Genomic DNA, 25,352 nt, shown 5'->3' with positions numbered 1-25,352 from the left:
ATGCCATCTAACAACAGTATCAGAAAACAAATAGAAACACTGCAGGTGAGTTAATATGTTGTTATAACTCAATGAAGCGTTGCTTTGTCTCATGTAAATACTTTGTTTTGATTTTTATGTTTATTGTTGTATTTTGTGCTTTCCTTCCTTTGTAAAATTGCTGTTTGTACTGTTAAAAAGCAACAGGATTAAGAATAGCTGATGTTTCAAAGATCTTTTTTTTTTTTTCTTGCCAAGGAGTAAAGGAGAAAGATCAGAAAATTATCTAAGATCACTTTTTCCATGGGTTTGAAAATGTGGCTTTGTGAGATTGAGTATCAATATCACAGCTGGTTTCCCTGAACATCAATGCATGTTTCCACTTGAATTATGTAAAATACCTATTCAGATGTATGGGTTTCTGTTAATTCATCTCAAAAAGTGCCTTGCATGTGAGCAAACTTGAAAACATTTTCACAATAAAAAAATGTGAAACTGAATTTACTATAACAACTTGCAGTGCACTAACTTGAAAGACTTTTACACTGTTGGTTTTGCAGGTTTTAAAAAGTAGAAATTGTTTTAGTTCAGAACAGAAGAAAAGTTTAACAAAAAGTACTTGAATCAGTAAGTGACTACATTTGACTAACATGGAAAAAATGCTGTTTTGTTTCTTTATTGAGATATGTTTCATTGACTTATCTTAATGTGTCATGTAAGACCACTGTAGATTTGCCCTTACAGTTTTGGTTTTGTAACAGAGATACGGTTCTTGACAGCTTATTCAATAGTCTGCTGATGTAATTTATGTTAAAAGTTTTAGGATTCTAAAGAAGACTGTGTTTGAAAAGAACCCAGATAGAGTGCTTTAAAATCTGACAGGCATCAGCTAAAAAGGAACGTATTAATACCAAGTGTACAGGAAGTGAGCCATAAATTAGACCCCAAAAGCCGTTTTGTTCTAGCACATTTGTTTAGTACCTAGTTATAGGAAGATATAATGAAAATTTTCAATGCTTAAGAAATTGGATGTACTGCTGTATTTATTTCGTAGTCCTTTTTAAAGGTGAATGCCTCCTTATACATACTTCTTTTTAAAAAAATATTTTATTAATAAAGAAGCAGCAAACTCAGTCATAATTCACCAGAAGTAGCTATACTGGATGATGAACCCTCTAACAGATGAAATGTTGTTAACACATTGTAAAATATCTGCTGCTTTTACCATTTTTTTATTAGGTGTAAATTTTTGCTTTTCTTTTGGACTTGTAAATGAAGCTCCCCTTTGGAGAGGGGTGTAGGACAGTGTTATCACTGACACAGACTGGGTTAAGATGGTCCCTCTGATACTCTGCTGAACAGTCATGTGTTGTATTTGTCTGTGAAGTACCACTTTTGCCTCCGTGGCTTTGTGATAGGCTTTTATCTTAAAGTAACCTGCTGCCAAAACCAATAGTCCCAACCCACCCATGTTAAAGCCATCCAAATTACTCTCCTTTGTATAGTCTTTTGCACAGATATGGCCGTGAAGTTATTTGGATCAGCTTGCTGGTGTGAGCTGGACTTTGTTACTGCTGGAGTCAATGCAGAGGGAGCAGTGAGGTGGCAGAGGAGTGAACTGGGGATGAGCCCATCTCTGACATCCTTTGTGAAACTGCACTTCACTTGCCCTGCGAGGACAAACTTGTCTGACACTCTGGCTTGTAGAAGGGGCCACAAAATCTGAGACTAGTTAGGTCCAAACCATCATATAAATTACTCTTGAAACAGAGAGACTTCACTGAAGATAGAGGAGGTGTTTTTTGTTGTTGTGGGGGGTTTTTTTGTTGGTTGATTGGTTGTTTGGGTTGGGTTTTTTTGGTGTTTGTTTTTGTTAACTGGGAGAATGCCAAAGAAGGTGATAACTGGGAATCATTTATTCTGGTTCTCAGAATCTCTCTGGACATTTCAAGATTATAAATACACCAAGCAAAACTAAACTCCTAGTAGCAGCTTTAAGACAAAAAAAAAAATATTTTTCATAGAGTGCATAGTTCAAACTGAGTTATGCCACAAGATTTTATATTAATTCAGGAAAAAGCTCTCTTAATCGTTATAACAAAAATACAGCCCACAAGAAAAATGCTAAGTTGAGTGAAGCTTGGAGTGCACCCCCAGAGAAGTGTCTTTGTGTGCCTGCCCTGTTCTGCATTCTTTTCTTCTGCACCTGCTACTGTCTGTGTCATAAACTGAATGGTGGACTTAGACTTTGTGCCCGATCCAGAGCAGCTACTCCGATGTTTTAGACAAACCATAAGTTTGTTTGCTATAAAGTAGGTATTTGTTACCAATGGCTTACTGAGGAAGGTTGTGGAAGCAATACATTCATGGTGTTCATCTCAAAAGAAAATCTGCTTTTTAGTTACTCCTCTGCTCTGAGAGTGAAAGATGTGTAAAATAGTGTGGAATTACTAGTTAAATATTCAGGTAGTTTTGGAAATACGCAATACAGAGTTGTTTTTATGAACACACATTAAAACTTACAGTCAGTATTAAACACATCAGTTTTCATTGTTAAAAATATTGAAAATATTCTTAAAAGTCAAAAAAGTAAAAATAGAATTTTCTGAGTGTCTCATGGGCAACAGTAACTGTATTTTTCATTTATTTTACAGAATAAGGATCCCAAAATGTCCCGAGTTGCACTGGAATCTTTGTATAGGTTATTGTGGGTTTATGTTATTAGAATAAAATGTGAAAGCAACACTGTAACTCAAAGGTAAGTTCATAATGCAAAGGATTTGAAACCATTGATTGGTGGGGGTTTTTTTCCTCTCTAGTGACATCAAAAGACATCTTGAAGCCAGCTCAGAGATGGCCTAGTTGTGTAAACAGGGGACCAAAAACTTCATCTTAACAGAGAAAACAGAAAAAAACTTGATTTCTTTGACAAGGAGATATAATAGCTTGTCTTTGTAGGGATAGAAGAGGGTGGAGATACAAGAAGCAAGAAAGTTATTAAAGTTAAGAGGCATTAATGGTACCAGAACAAATAGGGTATGAAGTGGCCATCACTAAGTATGGGCTGGAAACGCAAAGGTTTTCTTTATAAATTAGCATCATGAGCGTTTGGAATAGTCATTCAGATTTGGCCCTACCTCCTGGCTGTTATTACTTTAGAGCAGGATCTTGGTCGCTTCATAAATGAGCCTGTGATACTGGTGCCTGTGACAGCAGAGGGCTGTGCTTTCTGTAGGTGGCCCCACTTGTCATGTTTCTGCATTATTTAGTTGTAACCCCCCCACACTCTTCCAGATTTGATCTCTAACATCTATGCTACTACAAAAAGTTATTTTTAAAAGTTTTTTTAATTTCTTTTTGTTTCTAAATTCTTGTAGCCGTCTCATGAGCATTGTATCAGCACTTTTTCCAAAAGGATCACGTAGTGTGGTCCCACGAGACACACCTCTCAATATATTTGTGAAGATTATTCAGTTCATTGCTCAGGTAAGAATATGTCTAGGTGGAGCTACACGAATAGGATGGTTAGTTTTTGAAATATTTGCACTGAATTAATGGCCTTATATCATGAACAGAATTTCCCCAAATATGTATAACAAATGAAATTACTCATTCTGTTTCTACTAGTAGCAAAATTATTTTACTTCAATAACTCTTGTGTAAGAACATTATGAGTATTATTATTTACATCTGGTGTGTGTGTATATATAAAAAAAACACTAATATAATTCGTATATTACGTTATAATATTTTCATAAGGGACAAAGCATTTGAACAGTAGTATCCATTTATATTTAGCCTGGGAACTAGGCTCTGTAGACAGAAAAAATACGCAAGTTGTGTAGTGTGTAGTCAGTTTTGCATTATCATTTATTTTACATGCTTCTGTTGTCCTAATATCAAGTGCAGGATAAGATCTCAAAAGATAAACTCCCATTCATCTTTAACTTTATAGCTGAGAGGCATGCTTTACTGTCTTACAGGTAGCTTGTTTCTGCTTCAGCTCCCAAAATTATTTGCTTTGGGTCATACAGGGGTGAGGCAGGACACACAACCCTTACACTGTTTATTTTTGTTTCCTAGTGGTCCTCTTTTTATTACTAATTTTTAGTTACCTAAATAGTTCGGCTCATTTGCAGAAACGTGTTTGACCTGAGCAGAATTGTCTGGGTTTCTTTTTAGGAGAAATGCTTCAACCATATCAGAGGATGAGCTGTGTTGAATTGTCCTATATTTTTAAAAGAACATTAAAGCATAAGAATAACTAGGATGAAAATAATATTTTTAAAACTTTAATATTTTTAAACTTTTAAGAAATGCTGCTCAGCACCTCTGCAAAGGCAAGGAATTAAACTATGCATGTTAACAGAAAAAGAGATTATCATATCAATCTATTTTCCTTTATAGGAACGTTTGGATTTTGCAATGAAAGAAATCATATTTGATCTCCTTAGTGTTGGAAAATCACCGAAAACCTTCACTATTAATCCAGAGGTAAAAAAGCACGTTATTTGCCTGCAGAGAGGGAACAGGGCATTGGGGGATTTCTTGGGGGAGAGTGGTTAACTAATTTTGAGCTGGGATAAAAGCAGATTAATGAATATCCGAAAGGGTGATCTGCTAAAACTAAAGAAGGAGTTGTGCACACTTGCTGTTTCATTTCCAATGAGTAAGCTCGCAGCAGTTCAGACTCATTTCAACAATAATTTCAGTCAGTATGTCTGAATTTTTGTTACGGTATATGCGTAAAGCCTATTTTCAGGGAAGTTGTACCCAGCTCTTATGGCTCACAACCCGATCTAACAGAGTAGATTTTTAAGCAAAGTCTGTCTTCAGTTTGTCATTGTTGAGATTCATACTAAGTCCCTTAGCACTCTGTACTATAAAATATTTAGTATATCAGTCTGTCTATATCTAAGTCAGATGAAATCAGAGTTGTGGGAAGGCACTGAAGAATTGAACTTTTCTTGCTACTTGTTACCTTAAGATTCAAATAATGCCTGTCCTGCTGGAATTGTACTGCTGTCTGTTTAAAAGAGAGGAAAAATGCAATTTGTCTTTTGCCTCATCTGTGTTACTTTAATGTTATATGTTCTTCTGTTTTCTCTTTCCTTTTACTTCCCTCTTTTGCTGTTGAAGAGGATGAATATCGGCCTCAGAGTCTTCCTTGTCATAGCAGATAGCTTGCAGCAGAAAGATGGTGAACCACCAATGCCAACAACAGGAGTTGTTCTTCCCTCAGGAAATACTCTGCGTGTGAAGAAAATTTTCCTTAATAAAACTCTGACAGACGAGGAAGCAAAAGTTATAGGTGTGTTGTATTCTTTTGTAAGTTGGCAGTCCAATATGTGCCTATATGTTCTCAATTATTCCCCAGCAGTTCATTTGTGTAACTTTATTTCTGTATTTATTTTAATGGTTAGCCAGACTCTAATGATAGTCTGTTCTAACAGAATTGCTTTAACTCTTTAGGGAGGGCTGCTAGTCAGTATTGACCTTCTGGTGTCTGAGACTAAATCCATGGCTTTTTTTTGAAGTGTTTAGCGCTGTCAGATTAGCACAGAGCAGCCTGAGTGCAGTTAATGCAGTAAATAGCATGGCAGCTTTTGGTGCCTTGCAGTCACTCCAGAATGTCCCTCCCAATGTCCCACAGCTGAAGTGGCGTAAGACAGTTTTGATCCCTGTCCTTTGTTGATCTTCTGTGGATGAGGTAGTTGTCTCAAAAGGATTATTTCAACATGTACAATGTAAAGTAGAACTAAAATGCTCAGAATTGAGAAAACAGAAAAGCAACTAATGGTTGCTTCCTTGTTTATGTTCTTTCTAAAAGAAGCTTCTGCTTTATATAATACCTCCTCCTACTCATACATTTCTTTTGACACTTAGAGTGTGTGTTTCATGTCATCTTCTGTACAAGAAGAAGTTTGTCCTGAGCTGAATAAGTGATTAATATTTTAATAAAAATGTGAAAATTAAATGAGAACAGATAAGAGAAGTGATCGGAACTCTTTGGCTTTTCAGGAATGTCCATATACTACCCTCAAGTCAGGAAAGCGCTAGATAGCATTCTTAGGCATTTGGACAAAGAAGTTGGAAGGCCCATGTGCATGACTAGTGTGCAGATGTCCAATAAAGAACCTGAAGACATGATTACGTACGTACCGAATTACAATATTTTCACTGTCACAGTAATGTCATAGTATTTTTATGCTGTAGTGTTGCAGATGCCATCACTAATGCATTACAAGTGTTGGCTTTTTACTTGACTATTAAATGAATGGTGATTTCATGAATTAATTTTTAGCTCCTTAGTTTTGACATGAAATTGAAAATATTTGTCATATACTGAAGTAGATTTTCCGGTTTTGTTTTTTACAAACTATTCTTGTAGGGGTGAGAGAAAACCTAAGATAGATTTGTTCAGAACTTGTATTGCTGCTATCCCAAGACTGATTCCAGATGGCATGAGCAGGACTGACCTCATTGAATTGCTTGCAAGGTAAGGGGAGTGAAATTCTGCTCTTGGTGGATGTTTCTTTTTCAATGCTGTGTGTATAAAAGTTTGTTGGTGCACTAAGTGATGCAAGTCTACGGCGTCCAGAATCCATTCTTCATATTCCTGCCCACCTTCTGCAGTTGGTCAAGTGTTACTGGCCAGAGTAGCAGGAGGTAAATTTATGCTGAAGATCTTACAATTCTTTTGAGAGAGCTTTTTTTTGAAAAGTAGGAATTTATTCCTGTTGCTTTGTTTTTTGAACTTGTCTTATCTTTTTGTTACTACTATTATATTTTTTTTTATTCCTGTTGGTAATACTGTAAATGATCATAAAGGCATTCTTGTTTGACATGACCCAAGCATGAGGCAGGCACTTACGGGAAACTTTTTTTCATATTCTCTACTAATCTTACTTCCTTTTTCCATTTTTTTGATCCAACACTACCCATATTCTTCCATCTCTTATCTCAATTTAAATTAAATGTGCCTTATCAGTACTGATAAGTAGTTGAAGCAACTGGACAACCAAGTGTTTGCAGGTGGGTAAACTGAGCATTCAGTGAGAATATGTAGTTGTGGAACGTGCAGACAGTCTTTACATGTTGCTAGAGTGATAAACCTTCCTTTTTTTTTTTCTTTTTAATCCCTCCCTGCCTTTTTTTTGCTTGATGCAAGAATAGTCTTGGTATTGATTTGTATATAGTGTGTTGAGATACATATATATAAAAGTAATTATGTGAGAGACTAAGGTTTTTCTGGCAATTTTTATTCAGTGACAAAAATAGCATAAAAGACATGAAGTATTAAATGGTAATACAATACCAGTTAAGTTTCTATCATAGCAGACTGAGACATATTTTCAAGTATATATACAAATGGTTTTTTGCAAGTTGTTTTTCTCATATCTGAAGTAAAGCTTTCCATTTTAATTTGAAGAAGACAACCTGTACATCACAGGGTGGCTGCCTATTGAGCTCTAAGGTGGTTGCTCAGATCCATGCAAAGTTGCACTGTATGGAAGACTTGGCCACTTCTCTTGAGAATTATTTGTTTATACTATGTGTTGTGAATTCTTGCAGTGTTTTGCTATAGTGGTAGCACATTCTGTTAGTAGCCAGTTTCAATGTATTCAGTGCAGAAATTCATCTGTATGGAAATATTCTACATTGTACAGTAAAGAAGGAAGAGTTAACACCAAACTTTAGTTTATAAAGGCTGGTTAAGAGTATGCCAATCTAGGGTGATGATATTGGTATTTTTTCTAAACAGGCTGACAATTCATATGGATGAAGAACTTCGTGCCTTGGCTTTCAATACTCTCCAAGCATTAATGCTTGATTTTCCAGATTGGCGGGAAGATGTTCTTTCAGGATTTGTGTATTTTATTGTGCGTGAAGTGACTGATGTCCACCCAACGCTTCTTGACAATGCAGTAAAAATGTTAGTGCAGCTCATAAATCAATGGAAACAAGCAGCTCAAATGCACAATAAAACCCAAGATTCTCAGGTATTTCAGGTCCTTTGATGTTAAAACGTGGTTTCAATCTACATACAATTCTATTAGTAGGCTTTATTGTTTGTATTAAGTAATAACAATTTGGCTTACTTTCTTACAGTGCTTGAAGATTTTAAAACCTATCATGTTACATCAGCATTTTTGAAAAAAAGAATTAGTGATATTAAGTATTCCCTAAACACTTATTTATGGCCACATCATGTGTAACTGGAAATATATTAAGTAGGAGTGGTAAAACAGTAGAACTAGAAAAAAAGTACCATTTTTTTCCTAGCAAACAGAAAGGGTTCAAATAATTTGATTTTATACAATCCTATATGTAACAGTACTACGTATTTTTAATTTTACCCTCACTGCATGATTCTTGCCAGAAAGTGAAATATGAAAGTCTTTCTTGGATATTTGTTTGGACTAAATTCAGAGAGATACTAAAAAACCAAAGTAGTTGATCTTATGCCGTTCCCATAATGTGAAATTTGACTAGTAGCCAAACAAGATCTAAATACCTTGTGATTAAATCTGCCATTGCCAGTAATGGAACTATAGCTTGGTAGTGTTTATTATTTTCTTGATTTGCTCAACTTCTTCAATCTTTTTCTTAGCGTGGTGTATCCAATGGGGCTGCCCATACTCTTCCTCTGGAGAGGACCCTTTATTCCAGTGTATTTCATGTGGTGGAAGGCTTTGCTTTGGTCATCCTTTGCAGCACAAGGCCTGCCACCAGGAGATTAGCTGTCAGCGTTCTCAGAGAAATTAGGGCCTTGTTCACACTTTTAGAAATTTCTAAGGTAAGAGTCGATGACCTGTTCTTGTGACTGCTTAATGAAACTGCTTTTGCCTTGACTTTTAATTTTTTATGCTTTGTGTTTTGTCTTCTGTAGAGTGATGATGAGTTGGCTATAGATGTAATGGACAGACTAAGTGCTACTATTCTGGAGAGTTTCATACATCTCACTGGGGCTGACCAGGTAGGAGAGTTTTTACATTAAGTCAGATGTAAGATAATGTACTTCTGCAAAATTGTCCCAGATAAATTGTATATATTTTAAATGATAGTGTCACTGACCATGCCAACTTTATCAGCAATTTATCACCTTGAACAAACAAAAAAACAAACCCAAACAAGCAAAACAAAGCCCTCAAAAAACACAAGGAATGTTGTGAGGCTGATACCACCATTGTACGCTTTCTGATCAATAGTGTGTCATTATGACCGCAGTGCACACACAGACAGCTTTATCTGTTTTTCTTCCTCTTGCTCATATGTTACAATTTCTTTGGAGCAAAGACCACTGCCTCTTTCTGCACTGAAACAGTGTCTAACAATGTATCCTTTATCCATGATGAAAGCTATAACAACTACCAGTGAATAACAGCTGAATTCCTTATTTATATATTTATCATTCATTTTTAAATATCAAGGAGAAGCCCTTCTGATTTTAGGTTTAGGAAATAAGTTGGAATTCAGTACTAAGATTTTTAGAGTCTGGAAACTTTCGGAAGAATTAAGTCATTGTGAGTGAAAGGGTCTTTTTCTAGAATTTACTATTTCCTAATATCCAGTTCCAGCATGTGTATATAACTGTCCACACTAGGAACTTCTGGGGGGAAAGCAAGCAAACAAACAAACAAAACCACATCAACGAAGTCATGTGTTTTTATCTATTCCAAATGTGGTTTTGACACTGATACTTTATTAGATATTTAACAATGAGGAGACTGTTATTTAATATTGCCTTGTTCTCGTTTTCTTGCACACAGACTACTTTACTGTACTGTCCCAGTTCAATAGATTTACAAACTCTGGCTGACTGGAATTCCTCCCCAATCAGCCACCAGTTTGATGTGGTCAGTCCATCGCATATATGGATATTTGCACATGTGACCCAAGGTCAAGATCCATGGATTATAAGCCTCTCAAGTTTTATGAAACAGGAAAATCTTCCAAAACACTGCCCCACAGCTGTAAGCTATGCTTGGACATTTGCTTATACCAGGCTCCAACTGCTGTCTCCACAAGTGGATATCAAGTAAGTTAATTTCTAAAATAAATACAATATATTTTATTGAGTATTCCTTCAAGTTTTATCATCATTATAATGTTGTTATGTTTCAGTGAGGTGACATCTGAACTGTTAATATTTTCTGTGGACTTAATTCAACTTTTTATAATGAAAACATAAAGCAGTTCTATCTGGAAAAAGGTTATCTACTCTAAAGATTAATTAATTCATGCCTTCAGCCATATCGTAGTTCAACAGATTTGACTACAAAAGCATATATTATTGATGTACAGATCTGTTCTGAATAACTTATTCAGAGTTTACTGTGCTAACAGTTTTGGAAGCAATGGCATATACATAATTGAAAAATAAACTCAGTAGAAAAACAGAGTGAAACCTGGTGAGCTTTATTTACTCTACTGAGCTTTTTGTTTTGTTTTTTAATAGCAGCCCTATCAATGCAAAGAAAGTGAATACTACTACAAGCAGTGACTCCTATATTGGGCTCTGGAGAAACTACCTGATTCTTTGCTGCAGTGCAGCATCATCTTCAAACTCCTCCACCTCCGCAGGCTCTGTGAGATGTTCTCCTCCTGAGACGCTGGCGTCTACTCCTGACAGTGGTTATAGCATCGATTCAAGAGTAGGTTCTTCTAATGCTTGCTGTAAAAAAGTCTACATGTTATTGGAAGTAGGAACAACTGAGGCTTATAATATAACTATCATGGTCTTAGAAACTTGTGTAGTTTTTCCGAAAACAAGTTTTGGTATGTGGTTGTCTTTCATTTGTTTACGATAGTGTTTTTGTTCGCTTCTCCCAGTCCATGCTGTAGAGGCGTATGTTTTTTCAGACAAAATCTGATCATGTCATGAAAACATTACTCAGTCTCAAAGTCTTATCTAGTGGCAACGAGGAAATGTTTTGTTTACCATTAAGGTTGTTTGTTTGTTTTCTGTCAGTAGACTTCTGCAATTCTGAGCGAATAGCCTCTCCCTCAGTAACTTGAAGCAGTGACCTATTCAGGCATGATGTATTTTGTCATATTTTTCCCAACCACAGACTGGTTTCTATCTGCCTTGCTTCATACCACCTACAGAATTTTTTTTTTCCCCTTCTTCAATTTGTTCCTCTGCTTTTTGGTTTCTTGTGAAAGGTACAGTAGAGGGGAAGATAACTCATGCACTGTGTAGCAAAATTTAGGCAGAAGCAGCCTATTCCACCTGTTTGTTACCAAGATCCTTTCCCTAAGCCTGAGAAACTGTAAACTGAAAGCTTTGTTCTTTTTGGGAGCAGCAGTGGAGTCTGAGGTGTTAGACACCAGAAATTTGCTTCCTCTCCCTAAGGAGGGCAGATGCACTAAACAGGCAAAGCATCTGTTTATTGTGTTGAGCCATTCATTGTACTTTACTATTTCAGAACGGCTTTTTCCATGTTAAAGATAAAAAATTTCATTTTTATAGTTTTAAGTCACGGCTCAGTGTGAGAAGACTGTAAAGTTACAGCAGATGTTTTAATGTCACACCACCTGATTGTTTGGTAACTACTTCATTCTGTTTGATTCTGGTTTTGGGTTGCTTTTTTTTTTTCCTTAGATCATTGGCATTCCATCCCCTTCCTCCCTGTTTAAGCACATAGTTCCAATGATGCGCTCTGAGAGCATGGAAATCACAGAATCCCTTGTGCTGGGACTTGGCAGGACCAATCCAGGAGCTTTCAGGTAACTGTTGTGTTTAATCTGTTTTTACGCTACTTGATTAAAAAGCTGGGGAATCAGAGCTCAGAAAAAAAGGTTTCCTTTTTTATTTTTCTTTTAAGAATTTTTTAAAAGCTGTGAAAACGGATTGCTATTGTCTTTTCTAGCATTTAGTGTTGTGATAAAGATTATTAGAGGTTGAAATAATTTTATGTAGAGGTCATTTCTGCGTAAAGAAGTAGTTAGTTGAAACAATACACAAATGCCTTTTCTTGATATTAAAGGCTGCCCTTACGAAGGAAAAGACTGTGTGGACTATTAACATTTGAAATGTTAATTATAATCATGTTTGTAAGAGTTACCCATCCTTCTATATTGGTGTTACCAACAAGCACAAAAAGCACGTGTTTCTGAGCTTTTTGTGTGTGGCAAGTTCACGATAACTGTATTCCAAAAAGAGGTTTTTGGATTAAGCTCAGAAAAATACCAGTTACAACTGTTTTCTGAAATTCATGGCACATACCTCTTTACCTCCTGCCCTTTTTTTTCCTGAGTAAGCTTTCTGTAACTTCTTAACTAGTACACTAATAAAACTAATAAAAGTATGTCACACTCAAAAAAATATAAGTGGAGGGGGTATTTACTATCTTAACAAATATTAAAGTAAAACCAGTGTGTTTTTACCTTACTGTTTTATCTGCACAGATCCATACTACTGATGTCCTTCCCCTTTCCCTATTTGCTTTTTGGAGTCATAAAAGAGTCTCAGTCTGGCAGAAGGAACTGAGTAGTAACAAACTGTGGACCTTCAGAACAAATTGGGAATGTAACCACAGCCTCAAAGCACGTTACTCTTCAGCTTTCTTAGACAGCAGCCTGACTTCTGTCAGCATAGCGTTATTTGCCTTAAAGAAACAATCTTCATTAACAACTAAATGCATCGTAACTGAACGAGCATTTTATGATAAGCCGCCACCGTACTTTTTTTCCCTAATAGTACCTGTTTGCACTATAAAGATTTGTTGAACCCTGGATATGAAAATAAATGAAAATTATCTGTGGCAGAAATATGCCATAATACTGGGTGAATGCAAATTTCATGGTAATTATTGAGAGATTCGTTTGGTAGTTTGTCTCCAAATTAGGAAAATATCTTTCTAGGAAACATCTCCCTTAAGTGCTGATTTATTTCAGAAACTTGCAGGTAAAAAAGGAAAACCTGAGGGTATTTTAAGCTATATTGTAACACTCGTTGCTGTGAAACATCTTTCAGTTAAGGCGTTAATTTAATGATTGTTTTTATTCTTTTAATTCAGGGAACTAATAGAAGAATTACATCCTATAATTAAGGAAGCACTTGAAAGAAGGCCAGAGGTAATTAGATATTTTCTACTACATTCAGTACACAGTTTTAACTATCTTCTCACAAATGGTAGTGAAGAAATGTTATGTTCTTTAGTTTCTGCTCCTAAAAACTTTCAGTATATCAGATAAAAGGGTGACATATTACTTTTTAAAATGATTGTGAGGTATTTACATTAGAACTTTGTTTTGAGCTCTGTATTATTCCTGTATCAAAGAGCTTTTGTTTCAAGTGATGAAAACATTTCTGTAACCTTTTCCACATGGTTTTAATTCTTTTTACCTCAGCACAGTTTTACACAGTTGTTATTTCATTGTATCATCAGTAGTGTGCCCACAATTAGTAGTACCTGAGATGCAGAATTGAGTTCTGCTGGCCAGCAGCTTTATTTTTTTTAAGTGACAGAGGCTGTAAGCTCACCTGAGTGACTGCTGTGACTGAAAATTTGCTGATGGAGAGCCTGTTTTATAGCAGGGTTTAGAAGCCTCAGTAGGTATTCAAATAAATAATAATCTCTGCAAACACAAACTCAGAGATGATTACTCTTTTTTTTTTTTTGTGGTAACTGTCATATTCTTATTAGTAATAAATTTGTAATTAAGTACAGATGATGGGATGGAACATCGCTTTGAAAACATTACTGGGCTATGTCTTGCATGCAAATATGTAGAAAGACTGGCATTTGTACTTCAGTTCATAATTTTATATGTTGCACTTTGCAACAGGAGACTGATAAAAAACATTATTTTGAGAATACATGTAATAGCAAAGCTAGTATATCTTGGAGTTATGACAGGGAAAAGGTTTGTTCATTGTCTGTTTTACTAAAATTGCTAGCAATTTTGGTAACTCATCTTACAAGGTTGGCACCGCTGATAGTTGGTGCCAGTTGTAGTACAGATATAATAGTGCTTTTGTATAGCACACTGATTTTATACGCAGTTTTTCCTCTGCTTCATTTAATTTTGTGTTTCCTGTGTTGAACAGAACATGAAACGGCGCAGGCGTCGAGATATTTTACGAGTACAACTAGTACGAATATTTGAACTGTTGGCAGATGCTGGTGTCATTAGTCACAGGTAGGGGCAGCATTGATGGGAGTATGTTGTTTATGCATCTAAGTTAAGTTGCTAGTATTCTTATGACCCAGTCTAAAAAGCATGCGAAATTCTTCAGTAACTTTTAGTATACCACTACATAAATAGACTTGGTTTTCTAAAACTCAGAATTTTGCTGGATTCTAATAATTCCCTGTCCCCGTGCTTTTTGTCACAGTGGTCTGTGTTTTATTTGAAATGCTGACATTCCCTGAGATACTGTTTTGAACAGGCAGTGTGTCAAGTTTCTTCTTGTTTGTGTGTGAGCTCAAACATCAAAGCAATTACACAAATCAGAAAACCCAAGTTACAACTGTTCTATGATCAGTCTGTAATTCTTCCTCATGTAGAGTCCTGATGCTAGTTGGTGTGTCCTGTGCAGAGGAGACTACCGCTCATTAATATTGGACCTTTTCCTTTCTGAGGGAGGCAGAATGTTACTGCGTTTGTTTTTTAATCAGTTCACCCTACTCGTGTAGGGACACTTTGAAAGAAGACTTAAAATTCTAGCATGTGTTTTATAAGTCTCTTTAACAAATTTTTTTCTATCCAGGTGGAATTGTGTAAGGGCAAGTAGGTTAGGAGATGGTTCGGCAGTTAGACAGTGTTACTTAAGGATTTATTTGTCAATGTTGGCAAGAAATTCTCAATCTTTAGCAAGTAAACAGTACATCTCAGAATGTTGCTTCAGAAACACTGTTAAAATGTCTTTCTTGCTTTCATCCTGTTGATTTTTTGGAGTGCAGCCATTAAAATAGTAGTGTCCCTTCTTTTAAGGTACTCACTGGTGTTTAATTAGTGTATGTAAAATACCTCCTAACTACAGTCTGCACCCTGTCAGCATTTCTCTTGAGGCCAGTCTGACTCTGTGGTGGAAGGCAGCAGGCAGTTATGGGCTAACATAAACCTCCCCATCCTGCTGGTCGTGCGCAAGGCACGCATTTCAGTCGTCTTCATTACACATGAGGAAGGAGGGAGCTGAGAGCAAAGGAATCACCCTTCTAACCATTGGTTTTCAAAGGAGGGCATGTTTGAATCATGTTTTAATCTCTGATTTGGTTTAGTATTGATGTCTGGTCAGCTGTGTTGGTTGTTTGGAGTTTTTTATTATTGTTTTTAACACTTGTCCCCAGTGTAAGAACTAAGTCTGTGGGAAGGCTAAGTGGCTTCTGATAGTGAGGCTTGATTATTTGCTTTCACTGAAGCTTTTTATTTAACACTGAAATAGAAGCTAGGTGAAGAAATTACTTTGAATTAAATATTTGCAGTGATGAGGTTGTAGGGTTTTTTAAAGAGAAAGAAATAAAGAATTGTTTTCAAAAATCATTGTATGTATCATACTATTTGATTTTTTAAAAAAATTTTATTTTTAAGTGCAAGTGGTGGCCTTGATAATGAAACACATTCCCTCAACAACACTTTACTTGAGTATGTCGATCTAACGAGACAACTCCTAGAAGCAGAAAATGAAAAGGATTCTGATACGTTGAAAGATATCCGATGCCATTTTAGTGCCTTAGTGGCAAATATCATTCAAAATGTTCCAGGTATGTAAAAATGCTGTAAAAACGTCTGATTACTGTCGTTAATATGCACTACATTAAAAACAAAAAAAACAACAACGAAAACTAAACAAAAATCCACTTTTTCTCTGCAGTTTCAGAATACTTCCATAAAAGTAATTTATGCCATCAGTTTTGTATATAACTTCAGCAGCATGAGTTTTTAAGGGCAATTTTTAGTACTGTTTGGAAGCATACTATAATATTCTTATTTAGCAAAAGCCTTGTTGGCTGGCAGTGCATTCAAATTTTGTAGACTAATAAATAGCTTGTTCTTGTACACTAGTGGCATTTAAAAGGACAATAGTAAACCTATATCCAGCTATTACAATGTTGAAATACTGTCTCTCTACACTAATTTTTCCTTTCGTATTCATTGTTTGGATCTATTTCTGTTTTATGTACTTAATTTCAAAGAATGACACAAGGAGTGCATCTGACTGTGCTTTTCTTACAGTACACCAGAGAAGAAGTGTCTTTCCGCAGCAGAGTCTACGCCACAGTCTGTTCATGTTGTTCAGTCATTGGGCAGGTCCTTTTAGTATCATGTTTACTCCCCTGGACAGATACAGTGATAGGAACATGCGAATTAACAGACACCAATACTGTGCATTAAAGGTATGTTAGCACTTTTTGAATTTTGGAAATAGCTATGTTAACTTTTCTAATGCAAATTTCACATCAGGGCTTTTTGGATGTGGTTTTCACATCCTTGTTGCCATTCATTACTTAGTTATTTTTCTCTTCTGCCTACATGTAAATTTATGACAGTTTGGCTTTTTCCATACTGTAAACTACCACACTTGCTGTAGGAATTTCTTAATATTGCTGCTAAATGTTCACTTCCTATGACTTTAGTCCTCGGTTGCCTAAGGAGAAAGGCTTCCATTTGAAAGTACATTAACAGTCAAAGTGACGTATTAACGGTTACGTATGTCGGCATTTCTGTATTGACAGTTCCTTGTATTTAGTAGTTGAGAAAATTGTGCTTTAATAATTTCTTGAATAATATGTTAAACGTTTTTTTATTAGCCTTGGTCTTCCTTCCTTGACTGGATTGAAGTTAGTTTTCTGAAATTTTAATTGACTTGGTTAAAGTGTTTTGTGTGTCTAAGTTATTAAAATGGAGTGTTTTCCAATTACTTTCTAAAGGCTATGTCTGCTGTACTGTGTTGTGGCCCTGTTGCAGATAATGTCGGGCTCTCATCTGATGGCTATTTATACAAATGGCTGGATAATATTTTGGATTCACAAGATAAAAAGGTAATACAGGCAATGTCAACATGAGTTTGTGACCATCAGTGCCTTCAACATATGTTTTAATGAGTTTTATGGTCAGATTGCCCTAAATGCATTAGAGTGGCTTAAGCTCAAAGCTGCTTCAGTAGTGCATTTTTTTGCACTGTCCTCGATATGTGTACTCACTCTGTTGAGGAAGGCAGTCCCTAATTGCAGTCTAAGAACAGACGAAACAGAATGGAAGAGGAAAGGGCAAGGAGTGAAACTTTGTGTATTTTTTATAAACTAATCAGTTAGGTTTAGTTGTAGTAATCAGGAGATCTTTCAGAAATTTAAAGGAGATGAGATCTTGAACATGAACTCTTGTGAGACTGTAGAGAGTCCATTGAGGTCCTGCGGAGTTAGGAAGACCAGTCTTAAGACCATTTAAACAATAAGGCAAGATTTAGATTTAAAAGGTGGGACTTCCATTGCACTAATGCTATGACTACATAAAAATACAGCTCCAGTGGGCTACTTTGCTTCAAGAGAATACGCGGGTCTCTGTGTCGATCTGTCACTTGTGTCCCATTGGAATTCCTGCATGTGTTTAAGTGCTTTTCTGTATCTGATGCTTTCAGGTCAGTGTTCAGTTTTTAGTAAGACAAGTGAAAATAGTAAGTACTTCAAGGTAGCCTTGGAACTTTGAACAAAAACATCAGAAGAGCTATCTAGTTATTTGCTTCAATAATTCATGACTGTGTGTGCAAGTTGAACATCAAACAGTTTGATAGAATTGCTTGTTATTTTAAGCTGTGGTCTCATCAGTCTTAGATGGAAAAAATTTTGTGTGTTGCAGTTTTTTTTGTTTTGTGGTGGTTTGTTTGTTGGTTTGGTTGGTTGGTTGTTTTTTTTTCTTGTGTTTTTGTTTGGTTTGGTTTTGGTTTGTTTGTGTTTTCTTAACTAAATATCTATTTAGCGTGTTTTATGCCATTTTTGCAAGTTGGTCTTTTTTCCTGTATTTATAAATATACATGGGTTCTTTTCTGGAATACAGGTTCACCAGCTAGGCTGTGAGGCAGTCATGCTACTCTTGGAACTCAACCCTGACCAGAGTAACCTCATGTACTGGGCCGTAGACCGGTGTTACACAGGTTCCAAGCGGGTAGCAGCTGGCTGTTTTAAAGCAATAGCCAGCGTGTTCCAAAACAGGTATTACAACAATTTGCAAAACTTTAAACTTTCATTTTCAAAGTGTTCTTTCATGTAGAACTGGGCTTTTCCTCCTCCAAAGAGAAAAGGTCACCCCTGTTTGTGTGTATGTGTTACTAAAGAAACATTTCAAAATGTTATGTTATCTCATACCATAATGCCTGTCAATTAAACTTCAATAAATTCAAATTTTAGACAGACAAATTAATTGTACTTATTTCATACTTGCAATTTTTTCGTAGGGATTACCAGTGTGATACAGTGACCCTCCTGAATCTGATACTATTTAAAGCAGCTGATTCTACTAGGGCTATCTATGAAGTTGCTATGCAACTATTACAGGTTTGTATGCTAATTTTTTTTTTTTTTTTTTTTTAATTTATTTTAAAGAGTTGTCCCTGTGCATTAAAAAAAACATAATCTGTTGGTATTTGGTTGTCTCTTTGGTAATGGAATATGATGTATATTTTTTTTCTCCTCTATCTTAGTACATCGTTAGACCAGAGCCTTACCTGGCACAGATAGACTTCAGTGGAAGTCTGTCTGCTTTTATGAATTAAGCACTCAAGACTTCTATTTTCATAATATCTGCTGTTTCAAAAATACAAAAAATAAATGAAGATGCTTCTGGTTTGTCCCTGAAACGGAGTGCTCTGTAGCCTATAGCTCCATTTGTCCAACAGCACTTCAGAGAGAAGTCTGTTGCTTCCTGTCCCTTTACTCCACTGGGGTAGAAGTCAGTTTTCTGATTTTTGCATACATACATTTTTTCATCTATCTGTCTGGAGAGATGGTAGTGAAAATCTTGTTAGCCTTTTAATTTACTTGTGTATATTTCTTTCCAAGTTCATTTAGGGGTAAGCTTAATCTTGCAGACAGAATTCATGTTTGAAAATAAAGAAATATGTGCTGCTTGTGGCTCGGACCACGAGTCTTCCAGTTTTTTTCAAAGGTTTTTGTTTTCAGCTAAATTCAACAGTTAAGTCCCCACTGAAGTCACAGTCCTGTTGATATGTCAGCACTCACAACTCCCTCCCTTTCAGCCCTTTCTTCTTGAGTGAACATCTCTGCTTAAGGTCAGCCAAAACTGACTTCTAAACTATCAAACTGCAGTAGCCTCCTGCTGCATCTTTCCACATCAAAGATTACATTCCTCCTATCCATGTCTCATAGATAAGCAGATATTGATGTTGTTTGGAAATAAAAGTGTTCAATAGTATTTCACATTTTGTTATAGAAAAATTTATATTTAATGCAGTATTTTGTGAAAACAGATTTCTGAAATGTATTGCTGGAAACTCATCAAGTGGAGTAAGTCTTAGCTAGTTTTCTACGAAATTACCAGCATTTGTGAATACTCTAGATATATAGAGATCTGCATAGATGTGAAACATTAAATGAGAGTAGATGCATGCATTTAAAAGATGATTTTATATAAAGATTTCCATTGTAGCTCTATATTTAGCTTCAAATTCTGAACATTACTGTTGTAGATCTTGGAGCCAAAGATGTTCCGTTATGCTCACAAACTGGAAGTTCAGCGGATGGATGGGGTTTTGGGTCAGCCTTCTCCTTTACCACATCTGTATTCTGTGTCATATTATCAACTGTCAGAAGAATTAGCAAGGACTTACCCTGAACTAACACTTGCTATCTTCTCAGGTATGGTTTTAAAACAAAAGAAAAATCTTCATCAGGTCAAAAGCAACAAATGTGTAATTAATATCTTTCAGTAATTAATTTATATGTAATTCACTAAAGTCAGGAGAACAAGATAGCACCATCATAATGCACAGAGAAAATTGAATTTACTGAGTGCAAATTGTTGTTTACTTACCTTTGAAATATATTCAACAGGAAACAACATAAATCAAAGCGACTTCTACTGACTTTCTAATAGCTGTGAAAATTCACTTTAGATAAATAATTTTCAGCTCTCTTTAAAAATTATTCTTCTGTTGTTCTTTCTAGTGCTTTCTTATTTACTGTAGATTGCTGGAAAATATTATTCCATAGCTTTTTTAAACAATTGAAGAATAATAACTTCTCACATCAATTAAAAAAACTACCAAGACTAATATGAGGAAGAAAAAAGTTTAAGTGCTTTTTTTCCCAATTTGGTACTTTTTTACATGCTCTGGGTTTTCAGTTCCCTTCTAGAATTAGAGGAATATATATATATGCATATACTAATACGGTTTCTTCAGCATACTGTCTGTCAGCAGTGTCTTCAGTTAGCTCTACTGAAGACTGCAGACTTTATCATTATGAAATAACGCTAATCAGCTAAGCAAAAAAATAATGTTTGTATCAGTATTACTTTATATCAATATGGTCTGCTGGGCTCATGTTTATTGTTATTACCAAAACAATTCTCATTAATGATTTGCAATTCATGTATTTACGTAATTTTTGAATGACAGAAGTAAGTCAGAGAATCCAAACAGCTCACCCAGCCGGGAGACAGGTGATGCTGCATTATCTGCTGCCATGGATGAACAATATTGAGTTGGTAGACTTGAAACCCTTGCCAACCATTCGTCGGCAAGATGAAGATGAAGAAGATTCTTTGAAAGACAGAGAAGTAATGGTGAACAGTAGACGATGGCTACGAGGAGAAGGCTGGGGATCGCCACAGGCTACAGCTATGGTTCTGAACAATCTGATGTATATGACTGCAAAGGTAAAACTAAGCACTGAAGTGCTCCGCCTTGTTCCAGTGGATTGTGCTGTTTAGATTGCGAGAAAATGCTCTTCAGAGATACTATGCTGCCAGACTTTCGAGGGTTATTGTTCATATTTGTTGAGTTGCTTATGTATACTCAAACTATACCGTATAGTTTTGAGGTATTAAGAGAAATAGGTAGTATATTATATAAATGTTATAGTAGTTGTTACATATAGTAACAGTGTACAACCGTTGTTTTGCAATATAGATGTCTAGTTGGATAGATAACACCAAGTCGCCTGTATACCTGTGATCTCAAAGTAGAGTTCCAGAACTGATGTCTAGTTGCCTGGGGCCAATGGACCTTTCTCCTTCCTGTGACAGCTCCTTCCAGCAGAGAAAAGGTTTTGGTCATGTGTAGTGCTCCTGCCACTTCTTCATGTGTTTCAGTCTTATTGATGAAAGATTATGTTTTAAGCTACAAATTAAAACCTCTTGGCAGCCTGTGGCCCATGGAATTCTATTCAAGATTGTCAGCACCTGGGAGAATGGGTCTCTGCTAAATGCAGATAGAATTTTTTTTTTTTTTAGTTTATATGTAAATAAATACATAAAAAATAGACAGGAGTTCACATATAAATGTTTGTATACTTATATAATGTATAGAAGTATATATATGGTATAAAAATAAAATAGATAATATGTGCAAATATGTTTAGATATATTTTTGGTATATTTGTACCTATAAAAGAAAATAGTTATTTCCAGAATGTGTTTATAATGAATATATGTGAGAGCTCCATTCTGGAATGATAAAAGGGCAATAGCTTCTTACAGGATTTACGTCTCCTTTTTCTAGAGCCTGCCCCACTTGGTCAGTACAGATCACTTTCAAATACAGTGTTTTCTACTGGAGTGTTCAGAAGAGATATTTATTTTGTTTTCTAGTATGGTGATGAAGTGGCTTGGTCAGAGATAGAGAATGTCTGGACTACTTTGGCAGACAGCTGGCCAAAGAATCTGAAAATAATTTTGCACTTCTTGATCAGTATCTGCGGAGTGAACAGTGAACCCAGCCTTTTGCCTTATGTGAGTATGTGATATGTCTCTCCTTAGTACTATTGATATTTTAAAATGAGTTGTGTGTCAAGCAGCAAAGGTGACCAGACAAAAAATGTGAGGTAGTCTTTCTAGATTCCAAATCTCCAGTCACATCATAATGTCACCCCGTATTTTGTGACCACAAAATAATATGAAGAAATGAAACTGAGTTCTTTTGTTTTGAGTTACTTTGGACATCTGTGCCAAAATTTCAGCGTCAGTTTTAGTTAAACCCACCATTCACAGAATGGGCTTGAGAAAGGAAATAAACCACAAAGGATGTCACACCTTAAAGATATAATAGCTGAGGCTTCCTTAAGACAACTTACTGACTGCTACAATTAAGGTGGTAAGTGTGAAACAGTCCGCTAGCCCTCTCATCGGTTTCAAGTTGTCAGACTTCAGAGTAGATGGACTAGGTGGACCATGGATCTTATTTAGTGAGTAAATAATAAAAAATGGAAAATGAGATGTCTACGTCTGTCTTAGCATGTTTTTATTCCTTTGTCATAAAAAGGAAAGTTCTTCAGTGATTGGCAATTGTTTTCATTGCAAATCAGGAAATCTAGCGTAACATTCTAGCCCAAATTGTTTGCCTGTACTGTTTGAACAAGGTGACAAAGTAATTGCACAAGTTAAATGCCCCAGATCACTTACTTACTGTTCATCTTTGAGTTCTCTCAAAGGATGGAAATCAATCATTGAGCAGTAATGACTCAAGAAAATGTCGGAAGAAAAAATATGAACTTACTGATGCCTAGAGAAATCACACACTAGCAGCCATCTGCTGCTGCTTAGCAGTGACCAGGAGTATTTTGCTGAAGATGTAGTGGAGAATACTTAATTATTATACTATATGCTTCATAAAATATTGCTATAGTTAGCTATTAGTCTTATCGGAGTATATATAGGCCTCAAGCATTTTGGGAATTAAGTGTTTTTTTCCTGTGCTATAATTTGGGATAGTCCTAAAAAGCAGACAGATACTACAGTGAAATAAAGCACCTGTCACACTATATGTCACATCATGGCAGTAACATTATTCCCACATGATCGACTATTAAATAAAACCACTCCAAGCCTCCTCAAAACCAATTTTACTTTTTGTCAAAGCATATGCGACAGCACTGTAGAATAGCATGAGGCAAAACGCGATACTTGCCGGAAAAGAAATAGTGTAGAATGCAACTGTGAAGTATCAAGAAAGGATGCCAGAATACATTTGCTACAATGTTGATCTGAGATGTTGCTAAAACCTTTGTAAAAAAGTATTTTGCGTGTTAAATAACTGTCATTGAACTCAGACTGACTTTCTTATTCTTGTGATTTGTTTCCAATGCCTGCTGCTATTGACAGCTGGGGTTGATATTTATTCTAAAAAGCTGTAGTATTTAACTCTCTTCCCTTTTATTTTTTTCTTAAGTCACTGCAGAATAATTTTATTTTGTACATAACTTTTATATATATATATACTTGTTTTTGATGGCAGGTAAAGAAAGTTATTGTTTATTTGGGTAGAGATAAAACAATGCAACTACTAGAAGAGCTGGTGAGTGAACTTCAGCTTACAGATCCTGTCAGTTCAGGAGTCACCCACATGGATAATCCACCATATTACCGCATTACTTCCAGTTACAAAATCCCCTCTGTCACTTCAGGTGAGAGTTTATTAATTTAAACATTTATTATTGCCAATTATAAACATGTTCTTATCAATCAGTTATAATACTGGAGTTCATCTGTAAATACTCAAAAGGAGTACAATATTATTTTTCTAAAAATAAGGTTAAAAGTTTGTTTTACAAGATCTGCAGTTTTTCGTGCACCCAGAGTTCTTATTAAAGAACATCTGATAGGTTCACGAGGAACAGGTTGGTATTCATATATGTATTAGACTTTGTGTTCAGATCTTGCACTGTTTCCCCTCACTTTTTATTTCAATGCAGTCAAATAACTGGGAAATCTTACATTAATTTTTAATCTATGTAAGTTGTCACATTTTAGGATCTGTTATAGACACAAGCTGCATCTGTAGGGATTTGCTGAAGAGGATTTAAGTGAACTTCCTAACTTGCTTAGAGTAATTTATTTAGAAATAATTAACAATAGATGAATCATTTAAAAAAAACCAAAGTGTCTACTTCATGCTTCAGCCCAAGACCATGCTGCGAAATCAGGGGAAAAGCTGTCTGGTTTTGGTGAAGCATCTTTCAAAGTGAGCCACAAAAGGTGTGGATGGAAGTGTGTCTAAGCAAGGACTTCGCTTGTGTGCTGCAAAGCTGTCAGTGTCGTGAAGCAGCCTGGACCTATGACATAGGGATTGTCTGGATCACAACATAGATGCATTGGCACTTGTTCATGAGAGTGTTTAAAAAGTGTGAAAAAACCCTATGGAGCTCTTGCACTTAAGTATCATTGAGAGTACCAAAATCTGTGGGGAGGGTGCAAAATTATTTCCAATTGTGTTTGTCTATTCATTGTGATACTTGTAATTTTCTGTTAAAAATAAATTGATACAAGCTTCACTACAGGCTGTTAGGTTTGAACCCCTAATCTGTTTGTGTTTTGAATTAACTGCATACCAAATTCCAACTACATTTTCTGGATTACTATGCGGTATAGCATACAGGAAAGAAAGAAGTAGCTCTCTAGGTAGGCTTCAAAAACAAGCCTTTCTACTTAATATACATTGAAGATTCAGAGATTCCTGCAGTAGACTCTTTTGATTTTTTCCAGTTAGTGAAATAATGGTAGCAGATCTGAATCGTTCAGTCTAAACAACAGTTTTTTCCTTAATGTGAAAGTCATGTCTATGGCTGAGTTTGTGTTTGTGCCAGTTGCTGTAGTGTAAACGTGATTAGGGCTCTTGGCATGGACAAGGAAATAAATGTCGTCTTGTAGTGCTTCTCTTTTTTGTTGACCCATCTTTTTATTTTTCCGTAATTCACAGGTACCACTTCTAGTAGCAATACAATGGTAGCTCCCACAGATGGCAACCCTGACAGTAAACATATAAAAGATAATATTGAAGAGAAGTAAGTATCTCCTCAAAGAGCAGTTATTAGGTGAATTATAGGAATCCTTGCTAGGTACTATAAACACCTGCATTTCAGTGGCTCCAGGTATGTCTACATTGCAGGAAATATATGAATGTAAGTTTATGAGTTATAAGCAACAGAACTGGAATACTTGTGGGGATTAACAATAGCAGCCTCAACTGTAATTTGAACTCAAAAAGCTGCAGAGGAAACTGAGTAAGTTAAGGGACTCATCCAGGTCAGGATTTGTATTGTTTAGCTATATTGTTATTGATGCCTAAATTAGCTACTGTTACGCTGGATTGCGTATGTCTACATAAGAGAAATTATAATGCAGATGGATGGATATGGATACATCAAGGGCAAATGTTTAGTAATGTAGCCAGTTTGCAAATTGATTTCCTA

At 35.8% G+C, this 25,352-nt stretch overlaps 1 protein-coding gene across 15 annotated transcripts in view; it reads left to right on the top strand.

The window, feature by feature from the left end:
• Positions 1–25,352, top strand: part of FRYL (FRY like transcription coactivator) — a 169,832-nt gene that overhangs the window by 99,768 nt on the left and 44,712 nt on the right. For 9 of the 15 annotated variants that reach the window (XR_010472201.1, XM_065060854.1, XM_065060855.1 and 6 more), the window contains 25 exons: positions 1–45; positions 2,634–2,737; positions 3,357–3,465; positions 4,387–4,473; positions 5,119–5,290; positions 6,001–6,133; positions 6,371–6,478; positions 7,745–7,982; positions 8,594–8,779; positions 8,873–8,959; positions 9,753–10,021; positions 10,442–10,637; positions 11,588–11,712; positions 13,005–13,062; positions 14,039–14,130; positions 15,523–15,695; positions 16,168–16,328; positions 16,863–16,973; positions 17,986–18,140; positions 18,383–18,482; positions 19,634–19,802; positions 20,564–20,823; positions 21,757–21,897; positions 23,399–23,567; positions 24,860–24,944. Coding sequence is in view for 14 of the 15 variants with exons in the window: in XM_065060854.1 (XP_064916926.1) it covers positions 1–45; positions 2,634–2,737; positions 3,357–3,465; positions 4,387–4,473; positions 5,119–5,290; positions 6,001–6,133; positions 6,371–6,478; positions 7,745–7,982; positions 8,594–8,779; positions 8,873–8,959; positions 9,753–10,021; positions 10,442–10,637; positions 11,588–11,712; positions 13,005–13,062; positions 14,039–14,130; positions 15,523–15,695; positions 16,168–16,328; positions 16,863–16,973; positions 17,986–18,140; positions 18,383–18,482; positions 19,634–19,802; positions 20,564–20,823; positions 21,757–21,897; positions 23,399–23,567; positions 24,860–24,944 (3,533 nt within the window). In the remaining variant the exon portion in view is untranslated. The remainder of the gene's footprint in view (positions 46–2,633; positions 2,738–3,356; positions 3,466–4,386; positions 4,474–5,118; positions 5,291–6,000; positions 6,134–6,370; positions 6,479–7,744; positions 7,983–8,593; positions 8,780–8,872; positions 8,960–9,752; positions 10,022–10,441; positions 10,638–11,587; positions 11,713–13,004; positions 13,063–14,038; positions 14,131–15,522; positions 15,696–16,167; positions 16,329–16,862; positions 16,974–17,985; positions 18,141–18,382; positions 18,483–19,633; positions 19,803–20,563; positions 20,824–21,756; positions 21,898–23,398; positions 23,568–24,859; positions 24,945–25,352) is intronic. The other 6 variants (XM_065060857.1, XM_065060858.1, XM_065060856.1 and 3 more) reach the window with 1 other exon arrangement.

The sequence above is a fragment of the Columba livia genome, chromosome 4 (assembly GCF_036013475.1).
Source record: "Columba livia isolate bColLiv1 breed racing homer chromosome 4, bColLiv1.pat.W.v2, whole genome shotgun sequence".
NCBI lineage: Eukaryota > Metazoa > Chordata > Aves > Columbiformes > Columbidae > Columba > Columba livia.
The sequence above is the reverse complement of the archived record's forward strand: the minus strand, read 5'-3'. Positions and strand labels throughout refer to the sequence as shown.